The 19458-nt window shown below is 39.2% G+C and overlaps 1 protein-coding gene across 2 annotated transcripts in view; it reads left to right on the plus strand.

The window, feature by feature from the left end:
* The window catches only part of EPHA4 (EPH receptor A4), a 192427-nt gene that overhangs the window by 132153 nt on the left and 40816 nt on the right, over positions 1-19458 (plus strand). For both annotated transcript variants that reach the window (XM_006170111.2, XM_006170112.2), the window contains exons 6-7: positions 18006-18130; positions 19168-19327. In XM_006170111.2, the coding sequence (XP_006170173.1) occupies positions 18006-18130; positions 19168-19327 (285 nt within the window). The remainder of the gene's footprint in view (positions 1-18005; positions 18131-19167; positions 19328-19458) is intronic.

The following is a 19458-nucleotide window of genomic DNA, read 5'->3' on the forward strand; positions in this document are numbered from 1 at the left end:
TCTCCTGAACCATAGGTTGTTTTTTTTTTTTTTTTTTTTTTTATAATGAAAGAGCATGAGGGCACTCTTCTAAAACACAATCTATCTAAAATACCTCATGAATGAAATTAGAGCAGCTGTATTTGCCCACTTTGCTATCGCTCTTGGGAGGAGGAAGAAAAGAAGGATACTCTGCATGCCATTGTCGCTTCATATATTCCGAATATCTGTGTGGACACTATTTCAGGTAGTTTAGTTCTCACTTTGAAAAACAAACGTTTTGATGAAGATTGTGGAATAGAGAATGTAAAAAAAATCATATTACGAATCTTCTGTCCCATAAACACATTTAACTATATAGCTTTAACTTTTCAGTGGGTGCTAAATGGGGACCTGCCACTGACAGACGCACTGGTGTAGCAAGCTTGGAAAAGATCCATCTATGAAAGAAATACACACACACTGAAAAGGGGCAAGCTCACAATAGCTCCCTGGAGAGTTTGTGTTTGTCTAGATAACATACTACAAGCTATAAATCTACCTTCTGAATCAACCCTGATTTTTTTTAAGCATACTAAATGTGCATTTTGAGCTTAGTATGTGTGAAGATAAACAGAAACACAACTTTGTCCATGTTTCTTTATCAAAGCTAGCAGCAAACATATAGCCAACCTAGGAATTTTATATACAACTAGAAGAACATCTGATTAAATGTTCTACACTCCCCAAAATAATTAAAGATGTTTTTCCATCTGACACTTGCAGATGATTCTAAAAGTTGTTGATGAAGCCCTTGTTTGTGTTGAAATCCACTGGATCTAATCCTGGTTCTATAGAGTTTCCCAGGGGAGCATTCTTTTAGGTTACTTCCTAGGGGAAAACTTTTGGAGACTTGGAAATTCTAGGAACTAACATCCTCTCATTTCTTCCCTTTACAATAGGGATAGGATTATCATTGTAGTGTGTAGCAGGGGTTCTTGTTGCTTTGTTTTACAAAGAACAACTATAGCACAGTTCTGCTCCATGAAGGGGAAGAGTGTCTTCTATAAATTGTCTTTATAGCCCTCATTGTACGTGTCAATGCAGAGAAGTCACACAATTCAGGTACAACTCTAGAAGACTGGTAATAGATTTAAGGCATCTTCATATAATATAAAAGTACATTGTTTGAGAGAATGATGGATGAGCAGTTCTTTAAATCTCACTGTTAACTCTCCAAGGGTATCCCTTAACTGTGTGTTTTTTCTCTTTTCCTCCATCTCTTTCTTTCCTATTTCAGAATGCAGAGAAAATAACAGCCATAAAGCTGTTTTAGCATTGTGAAGTCCTGTTCTACTGTTTTTCATAGAGATCATGCTATGGGGCTATTTGTAGCTGAGATGCTGTTCTAATGAAATCTTGCAGTATTTAAGGATTGACTCATAAGAGTGCAGCCAGTTACACTGAATCTCACTCTTCTGCAAATTGTGTTAGAGAGGCATCCTAGTTTTTTTTTAAAAATTCAGGTCCTAAAATGGTTAGTTTTCCTAATACATTCTTTGTTATTCTTTATGACTATAAAAGTCATCTTGAATTCTCAAGCACACATCCAGTTGAAGACATCTATTGGCCTTAATAACATTTTAAAATTTAATAGCTCAGTTCCGCCTCAGTCTTACAATGCCTGTAGGAGTTTAAACTATCTGGCACTTACAATTTGCTTTCTGGCTGATGCTCCGGGAAAAAAAAAAAAAAAAAGTCATTCCATGGTTGCAAATTCCCAAGCTTAATATCCCTCCTCATAAATTATTATCCTGTTTCTAACCTATAGCATGGCTGTTAAGAGAAATGTCAAAAAGATAGAGTTTCATATATGAGGACTGCAAGAATATTATTTCTTGACTACATTTTTTGAGAACATAGCATGTGGTGACCATTTGTAGATGAAGCATTTTTGAAATGGACCAGTTGTAACATTCTACTTCATCATCAATGGGCATTACATCTCAGCCCTTAGTTATTGTTCTTTAACCCAAGCACTACCTGAACTTAGAAAAATTCTACGGTAGTACACAACACATCTCTTTGCAACCCAAGTTTTATTGATGTGATTCTTCTGCTTATCTGGCTCGGTCAGTAATAATCTGTAGCTTATACTTTCAAGATCTAATTTAGTCTTTGTCAAATATTTTTTCATCTTTTTCCCCCTCGATTCTGCCAGTGTGCTTCAAATGCAACAAGAGTAAGAAAGATAAGTTATCAAAAAATAGTTTCAAAGATAAAATGGGCAATGGCTGGTACAAAATATTAAGGAGCTTATAGCCCCAGTTTCTGGTCACTGTGACTTCATTTTTGAGTAGCTCAAGTGATCTTTATGAATGATCCCTAGGAAAAATAGGTATCTCATTCCAATTGTTTATGTGACGGATATTGGACGGCTTAGAAGATGACTAATGGAACTTTGAACCTTTCTGTCTTGAGGTCACCTCCTCAAGTGTGGACTCTATCATAAGTGGTCCAAGACTCGATGTTCTGGCAGCCATAGAGTGACTATATTAATGGAATTGGTCCTGGTCCAGGTCCTAGTTGACAGGTGTTCACATCATAAATGACACTAATTGACTTCCCAGTCTTTCAGCCTGGAAGACAGTGGGTCATCATGGAGACATAAGGAAGGAGTTATTCATGATATATTCAGACTCCACTGAAAATGAAGGAATTGAGCTCCTTGAGCTTGCGCCAGTCTGGCACCTTGCAAACCCTGTATTTGTCTCTCATATGGTCATTGGCTTGAGAAATAAATAGGAATCTAGTTTTTAGAAAAGTCTAGCAATTTAGAATGGCTAATATTGTTTTTCTAAAGCAGCTCTCAGGTGAGCCTCATGTGTTGAAGCTTTTCTCTTTTGTATTATAGTGATTGAATGCCTCCTCTGAAGATTACTTTATGTGCCATTGGTGATGCAGTGGTTAAGGTGGCTGGATCTCACATGGCCAGCAGTAGAGTTTGAGTCCTGGATTCAGCAGCCTAGGAAACATGCCAGGCATGTGTGTGTATGTGTGTCTATGTATGTGTGTGTGCCTAAAATTCCAAAAAAGAGGAAGAGAAGGAGGAGAAGGGATTACAACATGACTATCTCCCACGGGGGAGGCGTTTCCCCCAACCTCTCTCGAATGCAAGTGCACGTATCCTTAGGCAAAAATCAGCGTAAAAAAAAAAATAACAGAAATTAGTACTTTTTCGTATTTGTTTTAGAACTGATTATCGGGTCACTTACTCATAACAAAAAGTTATCAGTAATATTTTTGATGAAGAATTTAATAAGGCTGCCTTCATGCCCTTCTGAAATGGAGATGAAGGTGAAAAAGTGATACTGAGACCCTTTAGCAATGTTAATCTCCAAGTATGTAATGCAGGGGGACTCATCCAACACACACATAGTCTTTTTCTGTTCTTACAAGTATCTGAAGGCAGAAAATACCATTCATTCACTTCCACTCGGGCCATGATCTGAACATGAATTGGCCTGAGTTGGAGGAGATTATTAGCATTATTTATATTCTTAATATTTTGTCCCTTGAAATTTCCTAGGTTCATACACTTTTTTTTAACTTCACAAATGATTTTGATGTTCTTGTAGTAAGTGGCAAAGCCACAACACTCCTGAATTAGTTATCGCACTTAAAAAGTCAAGATGACAACAGCCACAGAGGATCTATTTATTGAAGCAGACAGGCTCTTTTAGCAGAATGATCAATGTCTTACCTCTTTCTGAAAGGCTTTTCAGAGGTAGAAAATCATCAGGCATCTGATATAAAGTAATGAACAAGGCTTTTTATTGGTCAGTTTCTGGAGCAGGCTTTTAAGTATTTCTGCCTGTAAATGTAGAAATCTGAGCATGGAAAGTAAAAGACGAGAGCAAAGATTTACAGGGTGCATCTATCATCCTGGCTTTTAGAGTCTTTGTGATTAATCCATGTTTAATTGGGGACTGATCTCCATGCCTGGGATGTCGGAAAGCTAAATGTTACAGCATTGTCTCAGCACTTCCAAACACAGCAGGACGATTAGCAGCTGTCTGGGTAACAAAGAGAACCCGAAGCCCACAGCACAGCTTTTTTATTTTCCAGATTTGGACTGCCTAATGCTTTCCAGTGGAGCTGACAGTTACAGGAGAAGCCTGATCTCTTCTGATTCTCTTGCTGTATTTCTGCTCAGTAGAAGAGAACCTTTTTCCTTTCACCATTCTCCATATTTGAAATTAATTTGGAAAGTACAGTAGATGATGGAGAGCCTCACATTGTCCAGGCTTCTATATCTTCTCTAACTAGGATATACATAAAATAATATCAACAAAGAGTTGAAATATTAAATACATGTATACATGTAAGCCCAATGAGACGATGTATACTTCTGGAAGCATCCAGAGAGATGAAAAAAAATACTTTATATATACTTATGTATATATAAAGGACTGACTCTGTGGCCCAGTGGTTAAAGGAGCCAAATCGTATGTGGCCGACCACAGTTTGAATCCTAGCCCTGGCACCTCGAAGAACACAATGTACATATGTGTGAATTCTGGTCCCAGTGGCTTTAAAAACACACTGGGCGTGTGTATGTACATGTCCAAAATCCTGATGAGAGGAAGGAATGGAGGAAGAAGGATTGTAGTGTGACTAGGCCACACTTGGGGTGTGCTCCTTCTTTCTCTGGTGAGTGCGTGTACCCTCTCACAATAAAAAAATAAATACGGGACCAGCGAGGGCATAATGGTTATGTCACTGGACTCCCACATAGTTGACTGCGGTTTGAGTCCTGGACTCAGTGGCTTAAAACTCATGCTGGACTCATGTGCATGTATGCCCAAAATCTGGAGAGGAGAATGGAAGAGAAGGGATTGCAATGTGACCATTCCCACTGGGGAGTGATTTCTTGCTTTCTATCTCTCTGTCTCTGTGGCGAGTGCACATACCTCATAGCAAAAAATCTCTGTAAAATAAATAAACTCATACGTCATTTCTATTTTTCCACAAACTTTTTGAAGTACCCCATGTATAGGTGCATGTACATACATATACGTGTTCATTGATGCTAGCTGTACCTTGTTTTCTTACCTGGAAACAATTGTCTTGGTTAGGCAAACTCTCTTCAATTGCTTTCTAGTGGCAAGACTTGTTTTCCTGTTTGCCTCAAAGTGGCATTCTTACTTAACAGGAAATACACACTGAATCCTGCCATGTTTCTGTTGGCAAGTGCTGAGCCACCCTTGTCAGAACCTGCCAACAAATTTCTGAGTAAGCAAGTAGAAAGTAAAACAAGCAGCTCTCAGATGAAACAGAAGACACGCTGGAGCTTCCCTGTATGTGATACCTTGTTAATTTTGGTGGACGCAGGCCTGGGTTTCAAGTCACCCCCACATAGTTGACTGCGGTTTGAGTCCTGGACTCAGTGGCTTAAAACTCATGCTGGACTCATGTGCATGTATGCCCAAAATCTGGAGAGGAGAATGGAAGAGAAGGGATTGCAATGTGACCATTCCCACTGGGGAGTGATTTCTTGCTTTCTATCTCTCTGTCTCTGTGGCGAGTGCACATACCTCATAGCAAAAAATCTCTGTAAAATAAATAAACTCATACGTCATTTCTATTTTTCCACAAACTTTTTGAAGTACCCCATGTATAGGTGCATGTACATACATATACGTGTTCATTGATGCTAGCTGTACCTTGTTTTCTTACCTGGAAACAATTGTCTTGGTTAGGCAAACTCTCTTCAATTGCTTTCTAGTGGCAAGACTTGTTTTCCTGTTTGCCTCAAAGTGGCATTCTTACTTAACAGGAAATACACACTGAATCCTGCCATGTTTCTGTTGGCAAGTGCTGAGCCACCCTTGTCAGAACCTGCCAACAAATTTCTGAGTAAGCAAGTAGAAAGTAAAACAAGCAGCTCTCAGATGAAACAGAAGACACGCTGGAGCTTCCCTGTATGTGATACCTTGTTAATTTTGGTGGACGCAGGCCTGGGTTTCAAGTCACCCCCTTGTAATTCTGTAATGAATCTTATAACTATACCCATGGTAAGGCAGACTCTCACTATTTTTAAAAGTAAAGCAGACAGTTAAGTAATATATTTTCTTTACCACAAAGAGCAGGAATTGCCACATGGTTCTAGTGTTAAGTATAATGATTAGTTACAAAAATTCTAATTTGTGAACGCTTGGATCTTTATGATACACTTTTAGATCTTTACCTGAGGGTTTACCGAAGAGTGCGCATGGGTCTTTCTAGTAGCAATAATAATACTTCATCTTTAATACTCTTAGTTAACATTAGTATTTGTATTATGACCTTTTGATTCTGAACTGTGTACACAGAAAAGCGGACATGACCCAAGAGTGTAGTCGTTGAATTATTGCAAAGCAAATGTCTCTGTGACCGTCATCCTGGTCAAGAGACAGAATGTTACAACATTGCTAAGCTTGCATTGTACTCCTTACTCCTCCCCTGACTCTAAATAGTATTATCACTTTGAAATTGAATTGTCTTTTCATTTTATTCTCATTTCAGCCTTTTAGGTTAGTTTTGATATGCGGTGATTCATCACCAAAAGCTTTCATGTTTGTCTGTGAGCAGATACTGTGTCTAACTTGCTTGGAGCTTATAGCAATTAGCAAGGCACATCCATAGCCTCGTGTCTAATGCGTAGCAGACCTCAGATTTACTCGGCTGCTGCTACTGTAAGATAACAAGCCACTTACCCTTCAAGTCATCAGTCTCTCCCCATGAAAAGTGAGGTCAGTGGTTGAGAATATGGGCTCCAGGACCAGACTTTAGAATTCATCACTTATAAGCTCTAATGTGGGACAAGTATGTCAAATCTTTTGTAACCTTATTTTCCTCATCTATATAATGGGGATAATAATTGTTCCTGTCTCGTGGGGTTTTCATGAGGTTTACGTGAATTAATTTATGTAAGAGATTTAGAACAGTGCTTAACACAGTGTAATGCTGAATAAATGCTGGTTTGTGTGTGTGTATTATTACAGACGTGTGGCACAGAGGGAGGATCACATACTTCTGAATCAGACGGACATAGGTTTTAAATCGAATTTTATAGCTTTGGTCAAATTATGTAATTTCTCTGTGCCTGAGTTTCCAAATCTGAAATGTAAGGGTGATAATTATGACTACTTCAAAGAGTCGTGAGGATTGAGTGCTGTTGAATGTATGCAAGCACCTTGCAGAGGAGGTCCGTAGCATCCTTTGGGCTCATTTGCCCATTCTCTGTTTAGCTGGGATTCACGTGGCCTAGGTCTTCAGTTGTTTAAGCTGTTAATTGTGCAGTGAAGACTAAACTAACTCTTTTCTAAAAAGGAAGCTAGAGCAAGCCATTTGGAGAACCCCACTGTCTTTTCCTATTTAGTATTAACACAAGCTCAGCTGAATCTTTTGGCGCAGTATTTTCTGATTCTGTCGAACTCACTCCCTGTTGGAAGAGCTGGTGCTGTGATTGTGTCCCTGCGAAGCTGCCTGGCCTCTGCTGTGAGCATTGCCGACCTCAGGGCAGCATGCTCCAGTTTCTCACAAATGAGTGGATATCTGCTCACCGTGCATGGCCGGGACCTGGAGTTCCCGCGAGGGAACCAGAAGGCCATTCAGGCAGCTTTAAATCAAGAATGAACCTGTGGGCCACGATACTACACTTCATTCAAATGACCTGATATATAAAAATGCCTGTTTTTTGCTACATGGCCCCACTTCATTTAAATGGGCACTGGCTGTAACCCCAAATATTAGCCAGTGGGTTATCAGAATAGAACATTGTTTCTTAAGGGCTAGACAGTGGCATAGAGGCAAAACATGAGGCTGTGCAAGGCTGAACCACGTTGAGGATTCCAGGTTCATAGGGGACCTCCTAAAGTATGCTAGGTACCCGGATCTGAGGCTGGTCGAAGCTGGGAGTGGATAGCGATGCCAAGACCCTATTAGGAATGTGTCTGTCTGTTTCCGTTTCTTTCATTCTTTGGAAAAATATATAAATAAACTTAAAAATGAAAAAGAAAATTACTTCTCGCTCATGTCACATCAAGTTGGTGGTGACAAGGGGAAGGTTTGTTTGTGGCTTCCTAGATGGGTCTGGGCAGATACTCCAGCCAGCAGATGGTGGGATGGAGAGGATGGAGACTCACAAGGGAGCTGGTTATGAAGAGAAGTAATCACTCTAACCCACAATCTGTTGTCTATAGCTTAGTCACATGAACTACCCTAGAAGCAAAGGAGTATGGGAATGTCATCCTTAGCTGGCAGCTCCATCCTGGAAACAGCTGTTTAGCTGAAAGATGTTCACCTCTTTGGATAGTTACCCAAAGAAGCCAGTTCCAACATCTTGAGGTTCCCTCTGCAAACATGTAACATAAAGACTAACAATAGCATCAGATTCCATTACCAATTTTTTCCCAATAGTTCTCTGTAAAGAACATGTCAAAAATAATCTGCTGCCTATTTCTTTACAAAAACAAAGCTGGCATGCCATCTCATCTATTGATACCTGGGTAGAAAAGTTTTATAAAATGTTGGTCTCATTGTAAACCAAAAAGAAAACTTGAGTTAAAGACTTTGCAATGTGGGACCAGCAGATGGCGTAATGGCTATGTTGCTGGACTCCCATGTAGTCAACTGTGGTTTCTAGTCCTGGACTTGGTGGCTTAAACTCATGCCAGGTGCGAGTGCGTGCATGTCCAATATCCCGAGAGGAGGATGAAGGAGAAGGGATTGCAGCATGATTATCCTCCCTGGGGGGTGATTTCTTGCTTTTTGTCTCTCTGTCTTTCTGGCAAGCACATGCCCTATAGCAAAAACCTCCCCCCCAAAAAAAAAAAAAACACAACTTTGTGATGTCTTACTCTGGAATCATTTCACTGAAGCATTATTAGTATTGCAAAATCAGATTCTTAAAATCCCTGGAAACAAAAATCTCTTAAAAATTGTGGAAGCTTGGATCAGTCATATCCTTCAGTAAGTGTTTCTGTGTGCTCTTCTTTATTTTATAAGTGTTTCTTTAAAATAGACTTTGTTCTGACCTTAGAAGTCATTTTATGAAGAATAAAAAAGTACAGACCTCCTAAATTTTAACTATAAGCATAATTAGTATAAATTTTCTATTTAGATACAAGTGACTTTTAAATAATTCAGTCTTCTGAAGGTTTTGCTTGAGAATGTGGTTCTTTGTTTCCTGTCAAGATAAGGAAGAAAAGTTCTGTATCAATTTTGAAACATAAGATTTTCTATAACTTTTGCTTTCTTTTGTTTTATAAACAAATTATCAACCATGAACAAAATGAGCTCAAGTGGGTTAATGATGGAGAACTAAAAGAGAGTGCAGAGCCGAATTTTTACATGGATGATGTATCAAGAGAAGGTAGTTGAAGACTGAGTCTTTTAATGATTTTACCAAAAAAAAGATAGCAAACTCAACTTATTAAATGCGCAGCAAATGAGATCATGTGTATGTGAAAGTACTTTGTAAACTGTTGAGTACTATACAAAAGTATAAAATATTATGCTATACAATAAAATAATAGTAAAATATTAAATAAAATAATAATAGTAAAAAAAAAACAAAACAGAAATTACCCAGTTACGTTTGGTGCTATTGATATGGCCAGGCTCAAAGGGAGAAATTCATTTTTTCCCTTTGGTGGGATGTGGAAGAAAGCAATTAATATTAGCACTAGAGTTCTCAGCATCTCTGAGACACAAACCTCTTAATCACAAGGATATCATTAGGGCTCTGAAGCATTTAATTTTGATGCTTGACAGCATTTTAAAATGCACAAACCTTTGATAAAGAGCAAATCAGAGCTGCAGGGTTGAATTGAGAAGAAAGAGGGAACAAAAATCACCTTAAGCTCCAAGTAATTAAATTTAAATATGCTATTTGCATTAAGCAGAGATATGTATAAACTAAGGGTTTATTTTTCCTATCAGTGAAAGACTCCTCAAGTAAACATCATCTATTTATTTAAATCCAGACTCTGGGGAAGGGAAAGGTAACCCTGCTGTGGTTAAGGAGTCCTCTTCCCTCCACACAGTGGCCATTGTGTAGCAGGGACATCCAGGGGCTCAGGTTTCTTGATTTTCATAAAGGGCTGTTTTCACTCTTCCTTGCCCACAGGCTGGAGACCTTTCATTGCATCTATTTATTTCCTGCCTCACCCCCATACCCCCCTCATTTGAGCCAGTAATGAAATGCAGTCAGTCTGTTTCAGCTATTTTCTTTTTTTCTTCCCAAGTTCCTTCAAACTGTTTTTAATTCATTGCTTGTGATGCTGAACTTAAAAAAAAAATAAAAAATCTTGTAGCCCATATGCCAAGTGAATCCGTCCCCCCTTTCTTTCTCCATATCTCTATCCTCTTTTCTGTCCCATTTGGGTGTCACAAGTACCAAACTGCTGCAGTAAAATGACTGGTAGGTGTTTAATGGCAAGTCATTGAGGAAGTGAATAAAAGAAAATTGCAGCATTCGCATCAGTGGGGAGCAAGGAGAACTGCTGAGCTTTGAACCAAAGAAAGTTAAATTTACCATTTTCTTAAAGGGAGCTACCTCTTTGACATCAAAGCATCTCCTGTAATTCTTCCTAGTGAAATGCATCACTGTTAGACAGTCATGATAGAACCCCCTCATCTGTGCTGTTTCTATTTATCAAAGACACACACAGAGATAAAACCCACATGTGCCTTCTGAATGCACCATGGTCTGCTCTCAAACCAAATGTAACCACAGGTACATAACAAATGGGGATTCTATTTAGAAAGCTTTCTCGGTTTCTCGAGGACATGTGGAAACTTGAATACAAAACTATTTGGAAGTGAAATTTATCTTGACTTTCTATTAGAAAGCTCAGATTGTTCAATCTCTAAGCTTTGGTAAATTTTCCTTTCACCTTCTTTTAATTTTTGCTTCACCTTAAAAGAAAATGGTACTTTACTACAATTTTACTCATTTCCAATAGGTATTTGGAAAGGCAATCTGTTACAAATGTGTCACCTTGCTGTCCTCCTTTGCCTGCAGAGGGCTCTCTATTGGTCACCCTCACTCGTGGTGACTGTTCAGGAGTGTATGCAGTAACTAATGGCTCTCTGGGTAGTGACTGACTTTGCTTACATTAGTGCATCTCTGGAGGGTGACTCTAATTTTATAAAACAAGGAGAGTACTTAGCATCCCTTCTGGATTTAGGATTCTGATAGGAATCTCAATACCATACCACCATGAGGCTGACGCGCGTTTGTAGTGAGGATGTCAGGAGGAGTATTTGCATATGCCCCACAGATACAGAGAACATTGAGTGAATTGTCAACCACTTCATCAACCTGAAGAGCAGTCCCTCCAAATGTTGCCTAACAGGTGCAATGATCCTAACTTTAATGTTAACTTATATTTGAGTGACATTTTACAGCCTGTGAGTTTGAAAAATGTTCAGAAGCATCACTCACTTTAGAAACAGAGGCTTCATTTATAATTAGAACTGTTATTTGCCTCACCGCTTATTGTCAGTACCTCAGTTAACCTAAATTACCAAACTAAACCCACAAAAGGTCATTTAAAATGGGTGCAGATGGAAAGTTGTTTAAAGGATGGCTTACTGCGGTTCTTCATGTTCAGAAAAATGTATACTGTCTGAAAAGATTTTTAGATCAACTTTATTACTTAGTTCACTTTCATTTATTTGACAGATTTATTGAGTGCCCACTGTATGTTAGAGATTATCTGAACTACTGGGGATATAGAGATGGAGAAGGTAAAATCCTATCCTTATGGAGTTTACATGCTTGCATCTGGAAGACAGTTTATTTTCAGAACACAGAAACTGAGAGAAGAAAGTTTGAGTAACTTGCCCAAGATGGCAACTAGTGAGACCCATAGTTTTTCCAAAATCCCTTAAGAAGCTATTAATTTTTTCTCAAATTATTGGGTCATCAGAAAAGTCGTGACTCATTTCTCTGTTTTGCTATGCAAAAATATGTCATGAATTTTCCAATGATGCAATAGTAAAGTGAAGTATTTTTGAAGTAATTAGATCAAATGTTTTCATCTTTACCTTGTTTCACATGTCCAACTGGAGCCCTGAGTCCCCACAGAGCCTGGCTGTGTGTTAGGCCCTAAAAATTCCAATCATATTTGCCACAGATACCCTTAGTTTATCCACTCTTCCCATTTTGCATCTTCTTGACTGTACTTCACCGACCATATTCCAAATTCTTCCATGGTTGTTTTTGCAGTCTATCATGTGCCACTTCGTATTACAGCTTCTTGTCCTAGGTGGTGTCTCTCTTCAGCCAAGTACTGTTTAACATTTTAAATATCAGTGCCTATTTAACTTTACTTTCAATTCTAAGTTCCTCAAGCAAAAGCTCAGAGAACATTAGTGTGGGCCAGTAGGCTGTGTGGTGGTTAAGCCAGTTGGGTCCTGTATGGCCAACTGCATGATTTGAGTCCTAGACCCAGTGGCTTGAAAAATATGCAGGGGTAAATGCACACGTGTACCAAAAATCTCAAAAGGAGGGAGAAATGGAGGGAAAGAAATGGACCATTCTCCATAGGGGTGGTTCCTCACTTTCCCTTACTCACTCTGTCTCTCTTCAATGAGTGTATGTGACCTCTGACAAAATAAAAAACAAAAAAAGGACTTGTAGAATAATTGTACTGATGTTCTGGCATGATTTGTAAGTAAGAAAAAAAAAAGAGGAAAGACATGTTTTAGATTAAAAACTACTGAAATGCATTGAGAGTAATGAGAAAAGTTGGTTTTAGTGTGGTCATTGAAATGAATCTATCAGTTATTGTAAATTCTGTTTTAGCACTTTGAAAATTTTAGACTAATTCATTAAATCATACATCTTTTATTTTTTTACTTCAAAGTTGCCAGAGGATTCATGTGTATTAACTGAAGAGAGAGAGAGAGAGAGACAGAGAGAGAGAAAGTGATAAAACACTCTCCACGGGAGATGGTCATACCACAATCCCGTCTTTGTTTCTCCCTCTGTTTAGGATTTTGGGCACACATGCACACATCCCTGGCATGTTTCTTGAGGCACTAAATCCGAGACTAGAACTGTACAGTCAAGTACGTGGGATCCACCTTAACTACCATGGCTGACCCCATCCATTTTTCTTTACACACTACCCTGCAGTAAGGTTGCCTTTGTGATTTTTCTAACCATCATCTTTCTCTAACTATACTACTGTCAACTAGGATGCTCAGCTCTCCTTGCTGGATTAAGTCTAAATTCTAGCCATTAAAGAATACCTGCTTCTATTCAGGGGCACAAAACCTTCCTTAAAACAATCATCTCCTTTACAAAGGAAGTCTGTAGTAGGTAGGAATGGTTTCCAACATAGGAGACATCTTTCTCTTAGTGAGGATGTGTATATATATTAGCCCTCGGCTTCCTCCTGGTCTCATTGCTGACTTTTTAGCAGGTGTATTTTGTGTCTACAAATACAATAGGAAGAAGTGGCTTGACTTCTCTGAGTTGACATCAGGTAGCGTTTTCTCTGTAATGACATGCTAAAATTTCTCCTATGCATTTGTTTCCTTTCCTTTTTTTCTTTTTTTCAGTTAAGAAGAGCCTGATAAAAGCTAGTACCTAATCTGATACAAAGGAATGTGTTCAGTTTGGCCTTGCTCACCCACTCCCCAACTTGTTTATTACATGGTCTGTCCTTAGGCACGTGCTTGGTGAATGAGTCAATACTGAGGAAAAGTCAATTCAGGATGTAAATCGCAAAAACTGAGAGGCAATTGAAGACCTCTTTCTGTCCTTGGTCTTTTTATGTTGATTAAAATTCCAACAATGATTAGAAACCCTCTGTTAAAGCATTGATTTGCCCAAGTTCTTACTGAACTCATATATTTTAGAGAGCATGTTCAATCTGTTATTTTGTTATTTTATTATCTTTGATTCGTTTGATACTTTTAGATAAGAACAAAGCCCTGTAGAATTTAGGTTCAGCATCTAAAACATTTCTAAAGGGGATAGGATTGGGTGTGTAAACCAAGTGTGGAAATATACCAGCAGTGGCATCAGAGATGATTTGGGGGAAGTCTCTGATGGGGTATTACATAACACCGAGTAACTCTGTGTGAAAGTTAGCTCCTTTTCAATTTTCCGTCAGTTTTTCAGAGTGCTCCAAGGTCAGAATCTCTCACTCGCACTTGAATCTCCATAATGCATATCTAACAGAGGCTAACTTCTCTTTCTCTCTTTTAAAAATGTCTGTTTTTCTTTTTTTTCTATAAGCAGGGGAGATACAATGAAAGGGAGAGACAGACAGCATTTCCACCAGGATCTTGAAGTCACTGTCTACCCCCAGCTTCAGCTAGTGCCAAATCATGGGTACATGTGTGCCCAGCTGAGGGAAGTCTCGAAATATGAACCCGGAACCTTCTCATGCAAGTCAGCCTCAGAGAATGTTGGGTTTCACTATCACACCACCATTTCATCCCTAATCATCTCTGTTTTCACGAAGTGGGAAGCATGTTCAGCAAACATTGATGATATAGTTTCTTTTTTTTTTGGTTGTTTTTTTGAGAGTTTGTTGTTGTTGTTGTTGTTATAGGGCTCAAGCACTCCCCAGAAAGAGAGAGAGAGACAGAAAGCGTGAAGTTGCCCCCATCACACAGGGAGAATGACCACACCACAATCACCTTCTCCTCATTCTCCTCTTAAGATCTTGGGCACACACACACACACACACACGCACACACACACACATGCACCAGGCATGAGTTTAAGCCACCAGGTCCAGGACTTGAACTGTGGTTGACTACATTGGGAGTCCAACATAGCCATTATGCCAACTGCTGGTCCCAATGATATAGTTTTAATTACATTTTTATATTAATTTTTAATTTTATGGATACTTGCTATTAATTGCAAGTGATAGCAATATTTTATGTATACCAATAAATGGGAAATTTATTTTCAAATATAACTGTCAAAGTTAGAAATGGCATGCCTAGTAAGAAAAATGCTACATAAATCATAGTGCCGTTGCAGAGGTATGTGGCAGTAAGTGGATGGCATAAGACCTAGGAACTGCTTGAGTAGGGGAAGGGTTGGGAAATGCCTTTGCCAAATGCCTCTCGTAGGGAAATGAGCCACAGGCAGACACACATAGCAGGGCGATGGCTTCCAGATGTAGCGTTGGAGGCTATATTGGAAACAGGGTAGGAGGGAGAGGGAAGAACCCTCTGTGGCTTATGATTTAGGGGGTGTCCAAGTAGCTTCCTTTACAAAGTGGCAGTGTGGTGAAGCCAGCATTTTCTCAAACTGGTTTTCCAACCCAGGAAGGCAAGAACCTCTCTCCTTCAGAGAAGATGAATGACCGTCGCGTCACGCTACTGTGCAGTTGCATGTTTTAGGTGTGTTCCCCAACCTCACCTGGATTCCTCTTGCTGCTGTTCCCTAATAACATCCTTTTCTGAAGAACAGTTGCTCAATAAAGAATCTAGACTTTGCACAGAAGTGCAATCCTTTTTGTACAATAGAGCTATTTATTCTACTTTCCCCTGGTTGCGTTTCTGCGGTTGGTACCGAAGACAAATGTCAATTCAGCACTTTTCTGACTGTCCCTCCTAGCGCTCCATTTCCGTTCAGTCCTCCTTGACTCTCACTTGCATTTCTCTTTAATTCTTATTTTCCTGCATTTTTATGACAGCGAAATCAAAGTTTACTCTGTTGGTTTATTTTCACATTTGTGCACATCACTTTTCTACTAAGTAGGGATGCACTAGAAATAACTTATTAGTTAAGATGTTTATATTACCAACACCCGGCTTGAGATTTTTTTTTTTAGCACCTTGGTTGAGCTCATATTCTGTTTGATGGTCACATAAATGCTGTAGCTCCAGCTTCTGAAATAGAAATCGGATTCATTTCCCACATGCAGCAGTTTAATGATAACCCAATCAGAGAGAAGCCATCTTCGTTCATTGCTGTGCTCCAAGGACAGGCAGGCAGTTTTTTTCCTGAAAAATCTGTTGATTATCAGGATCAGACCCAGACCATTTCTGAGAGAAGGTTCACTTCATCATTTTATGATTTTTTTTCCCTCCCTCCTGCTTTCTTTGTGACAGTCTTCCCTTTCCATTTCATTTCCCAATCCTGAACATTAGAGTTTTGAAGAGCCCCTTTTTATGAAGTGCTTGCTAAAGTTCTCTGTTAGGCAATATATTTATTACCTGGAGTGAAATGGCTTTTTACATCCAGGCAGCCTTCTTAGTCTCTGCTGCCTTTCTGTTTAAGAACCTCATTCCTTGCATTTTACTGGACAACAATTCTATGTTGAGCCGTAAATAGAGAAAGTGTCTGTGTGTGTGTGTGTGTATGTGTGCATGTGTGTGTATGTGTGTGTGTGTGTGTTGGGGGAGGGGAGCCTTAATGCAGATAATGAGCACATTTCCGCTTTTCATTTTCCTCAGATGTTCAGTGGCTTCCATATGTCTGCTGCGCTCAGCTTTGTTCACCCAGTTTGGTTATTACTAACCTTGAGGTTGCCTTTGATGGAGGACATGTGTATCTGCTGTATCTTTCACTTGTGTTTATGCCTGAGAGCCAATCTAGAATAGCTTTGGAATGCCAAGAGAGAGAAAAAGAGAGGAAAATGGGAATGGTGCACGTGTGTGCGTGTGTGTGTGTGTGTGTGTGCGTGTGTGCGTACACATGTATGTGTGAGATTGTCTCAAGGCACCCCTCACACAAGTGCCAGGCTATCCAATAACCAGCCCCAGTGGACAGTGCCTGCTGAATCGACGTTAGCTGGAAGACTCCCTTTGTGTCTGTGCTGTGTCTTGTTGGCTTTTCTGCCATCGGGATACCCCATCAGATATGATCAAGTGGGTTTGAAGCTTTTCCCATTCAATTTGCAGTGACAATTTATTTTACTTTGTTTTTTCTTTGAGTTAGGGGTTAGCTGTCATGTGTGTATTGGGGAAGGAAAGAAGATGACCCCACATGAATTTGTTGTCCTTTGGTGGCCATTTTTAAAATGTTTTTTCCATGTATTCTGGTAGTTTGGTAACAAAAAAAAAAAGAATGCATTCAATTTTGGAAGACTCTCCTAATCTCTGGTTCTACAGGCCACCACTGTTAGATAAGATTAAGGATTTCATGAATGCCCTGTCTTCTCCCTGGAGACTGCACATTTTAGCAGCCATTGTTTTTCACAGCAAAGTGGGATAACAGAATGCTGAAGTGACCACCACAGTGAGAAACAGCATTAGGCAGCCTGGTTTTAGAAATCTCACGCATATTCCTCTGCCCCTACCCACCCCCCAGTAGAGTATTACTCTGGTGCCTTTCTTAGTGAAAAGGAAAAGGTTCACTCCTCAGTAGGCAACCACAGTATTTCAACATTGGTAGAATAGTTGCAAAATGCCTTATATGTCCAGAGAGACCGTCATTGCTTTATTTGTGTTCTTTATTTTGCATGGATGTTTTTAAACTGAAAGCTCTCGATGTAATTAAGCAGTACTTTTATTTACATTGGAAAGTATATACATTTTTTGCCTCCCAGCAATCCTTGCAGCTCCCATGGAAGGGCTGCAAATTCTCTTGCTTATGTAAAATTAAACACCAGAAAGATGACACTCATAATATTTGGACGGTAGGATGGAATACAGCTTTGCTGAGCTTAACAGGAAGTTTTCCAAAGGCTGTGGTGCCTTGCAGTAGGTCTGAAACCAGACAGCATTCTCTGTACTGACAGGCTTTTATGGCGAATGGCTCTAGGTGTTGCGAACGTGATGCTATAGACTTACGGCACACCAGGCTTTTACTTCGGTGATAGTCTTTTTAGATAATCCAATACGAGAAATATTGGAGGAAATGAGAGAAATACAGTGGTTTTGTGTTGGAATCAAACGGTTGGAGGGAGAGCAATGATAGTCCTTCACACTTTTCTCAAGTCAGGTAAAATTATTGACTGGTACCACCAAAATAGTTTTTTTCTAAGATGTCTTTTGTCTTTTGTTTTCCCTGATAGCACCGTCATCTATCGCTATGGTCCAGGCTAAAGAAGTCACGAGATACAGTGTGGCACTGGCTTGGCTTGAGCCAGATCGACCCAATGGGGTGATCTTGGAGTACGAAGTCAAGTATTATGAGAAGGTACGATTTACATGAGTGAGGTTCACTCCTTCCTCCCCTCTCCTTTCCCTTCCTTCCTCTCTGCTTCCTCTTCTTACTTCCTTCTGCCTTCCTATTTTCCCTCCCTTTCTCCTTCTGTTTAGGTGTTTGCTAGTTATAAATCATGGAATGGCCGTGAGTCTCAAAACCAAATGAATTTTGCTTCCTAATCAAATCTGATTGTGAAATTTATTACTTATTTAGCTATTTTGAAAAAATAGGAAAAACATCATGTTCTAATATAACTGTATTTTTTTCTTTGTAATAATGGAAATCAAAGTAGCTAAGAAGTTCTAATCTATAAACCTTCTATCAGCAAGATGACTCATACAAGTTGAAATAATGATCTGTTTAAGTAGATCACTGCTGTTCAGAATGAAGGTGTGGGTTTTGATGACTTTTAATAGAAAATCAGGAAGGAAAATTACATTCTTTAGCCTCTTAAAGTTATAGAAAGGCATTATTTTTACAAATATCTTGTCTCTCTTATAGGACAGGATTCTGAAGAGAGCTATTTGCATTTAAAATTGTCTAGAAAATGAAGAGTTGTCTTCTCTTTATTTTAAAAAATAATCACTTATTGGCTTTCTTATTAAAAGCAGAAAAGAGAGAGCATTTTTTCATTGAAATCAGATTACAGCATTTTTGACATTTTCTAGAGAGGAAATAGAAAAAGATAAGGGACCTTTTTACAGTTATTTCTTTTAAATTGCTGGGTGTAGCGCTAGACAACCTGGTAACCATCATTTAACGTTCTTTTCAAAATAAGACGGTGAGTAAAGATGTGGCTGTGGTCAGTGTCAACAGCAGTCATTCCTGAACTCTGTGCTTCTTTCAGCCTCTAAGAAGTAACAATAGTACTTATAACATTCGTGAGAATATAGGGTCCGGAGAGTTTATCACCTTCCATTTCCTTTCAACTTCTAAGTAGACTGGCTTAGCTGCTTTAATATTGCCCCCTGGGGTAAATGGAAGATTTATTTTGCTACCTTCACTAATTTTGTTTTTCCAAACTATAGGATCAGAATGAGCGAAGTTATCGTATAGTTCGGACAGCTGCCAGGAACACGGATATCAAAGGCCTGAACCCTCTGACTTCCTATGTTTTCCACGTGCGAGCGAGGACAGCGGCAGGCTATGGAGACTTCAGTGAGCCCTTGGAGGTTACAACCAACACAGGTAACAAGGACTCCTAAGACCGGAGTTGTTCTGAAACTATTAATACAGGCTGAATCCCATTACAGTGAACTCTGAGGAGCTGTGCATAAGCTTAGACAAATATCTTGCTGAAATGCACAGTACTTGAAATA

The sequence above is a fragment of the Tupaia chinensis genome, unplaced genomic scaffold (genome assembly GCF_000334495.1).
Source record: "Tupaia chinensis unplaced genomic scaffold, TupChi_1.0 Scaffold148019_1, whole genome shotgun sequence".
Lineage (NCBI taxonomy): Eukaryota > Metazoa > Chordata > Mammalia > Scandentia > Tupaiidae > Tupaia > Tupaia belangeri.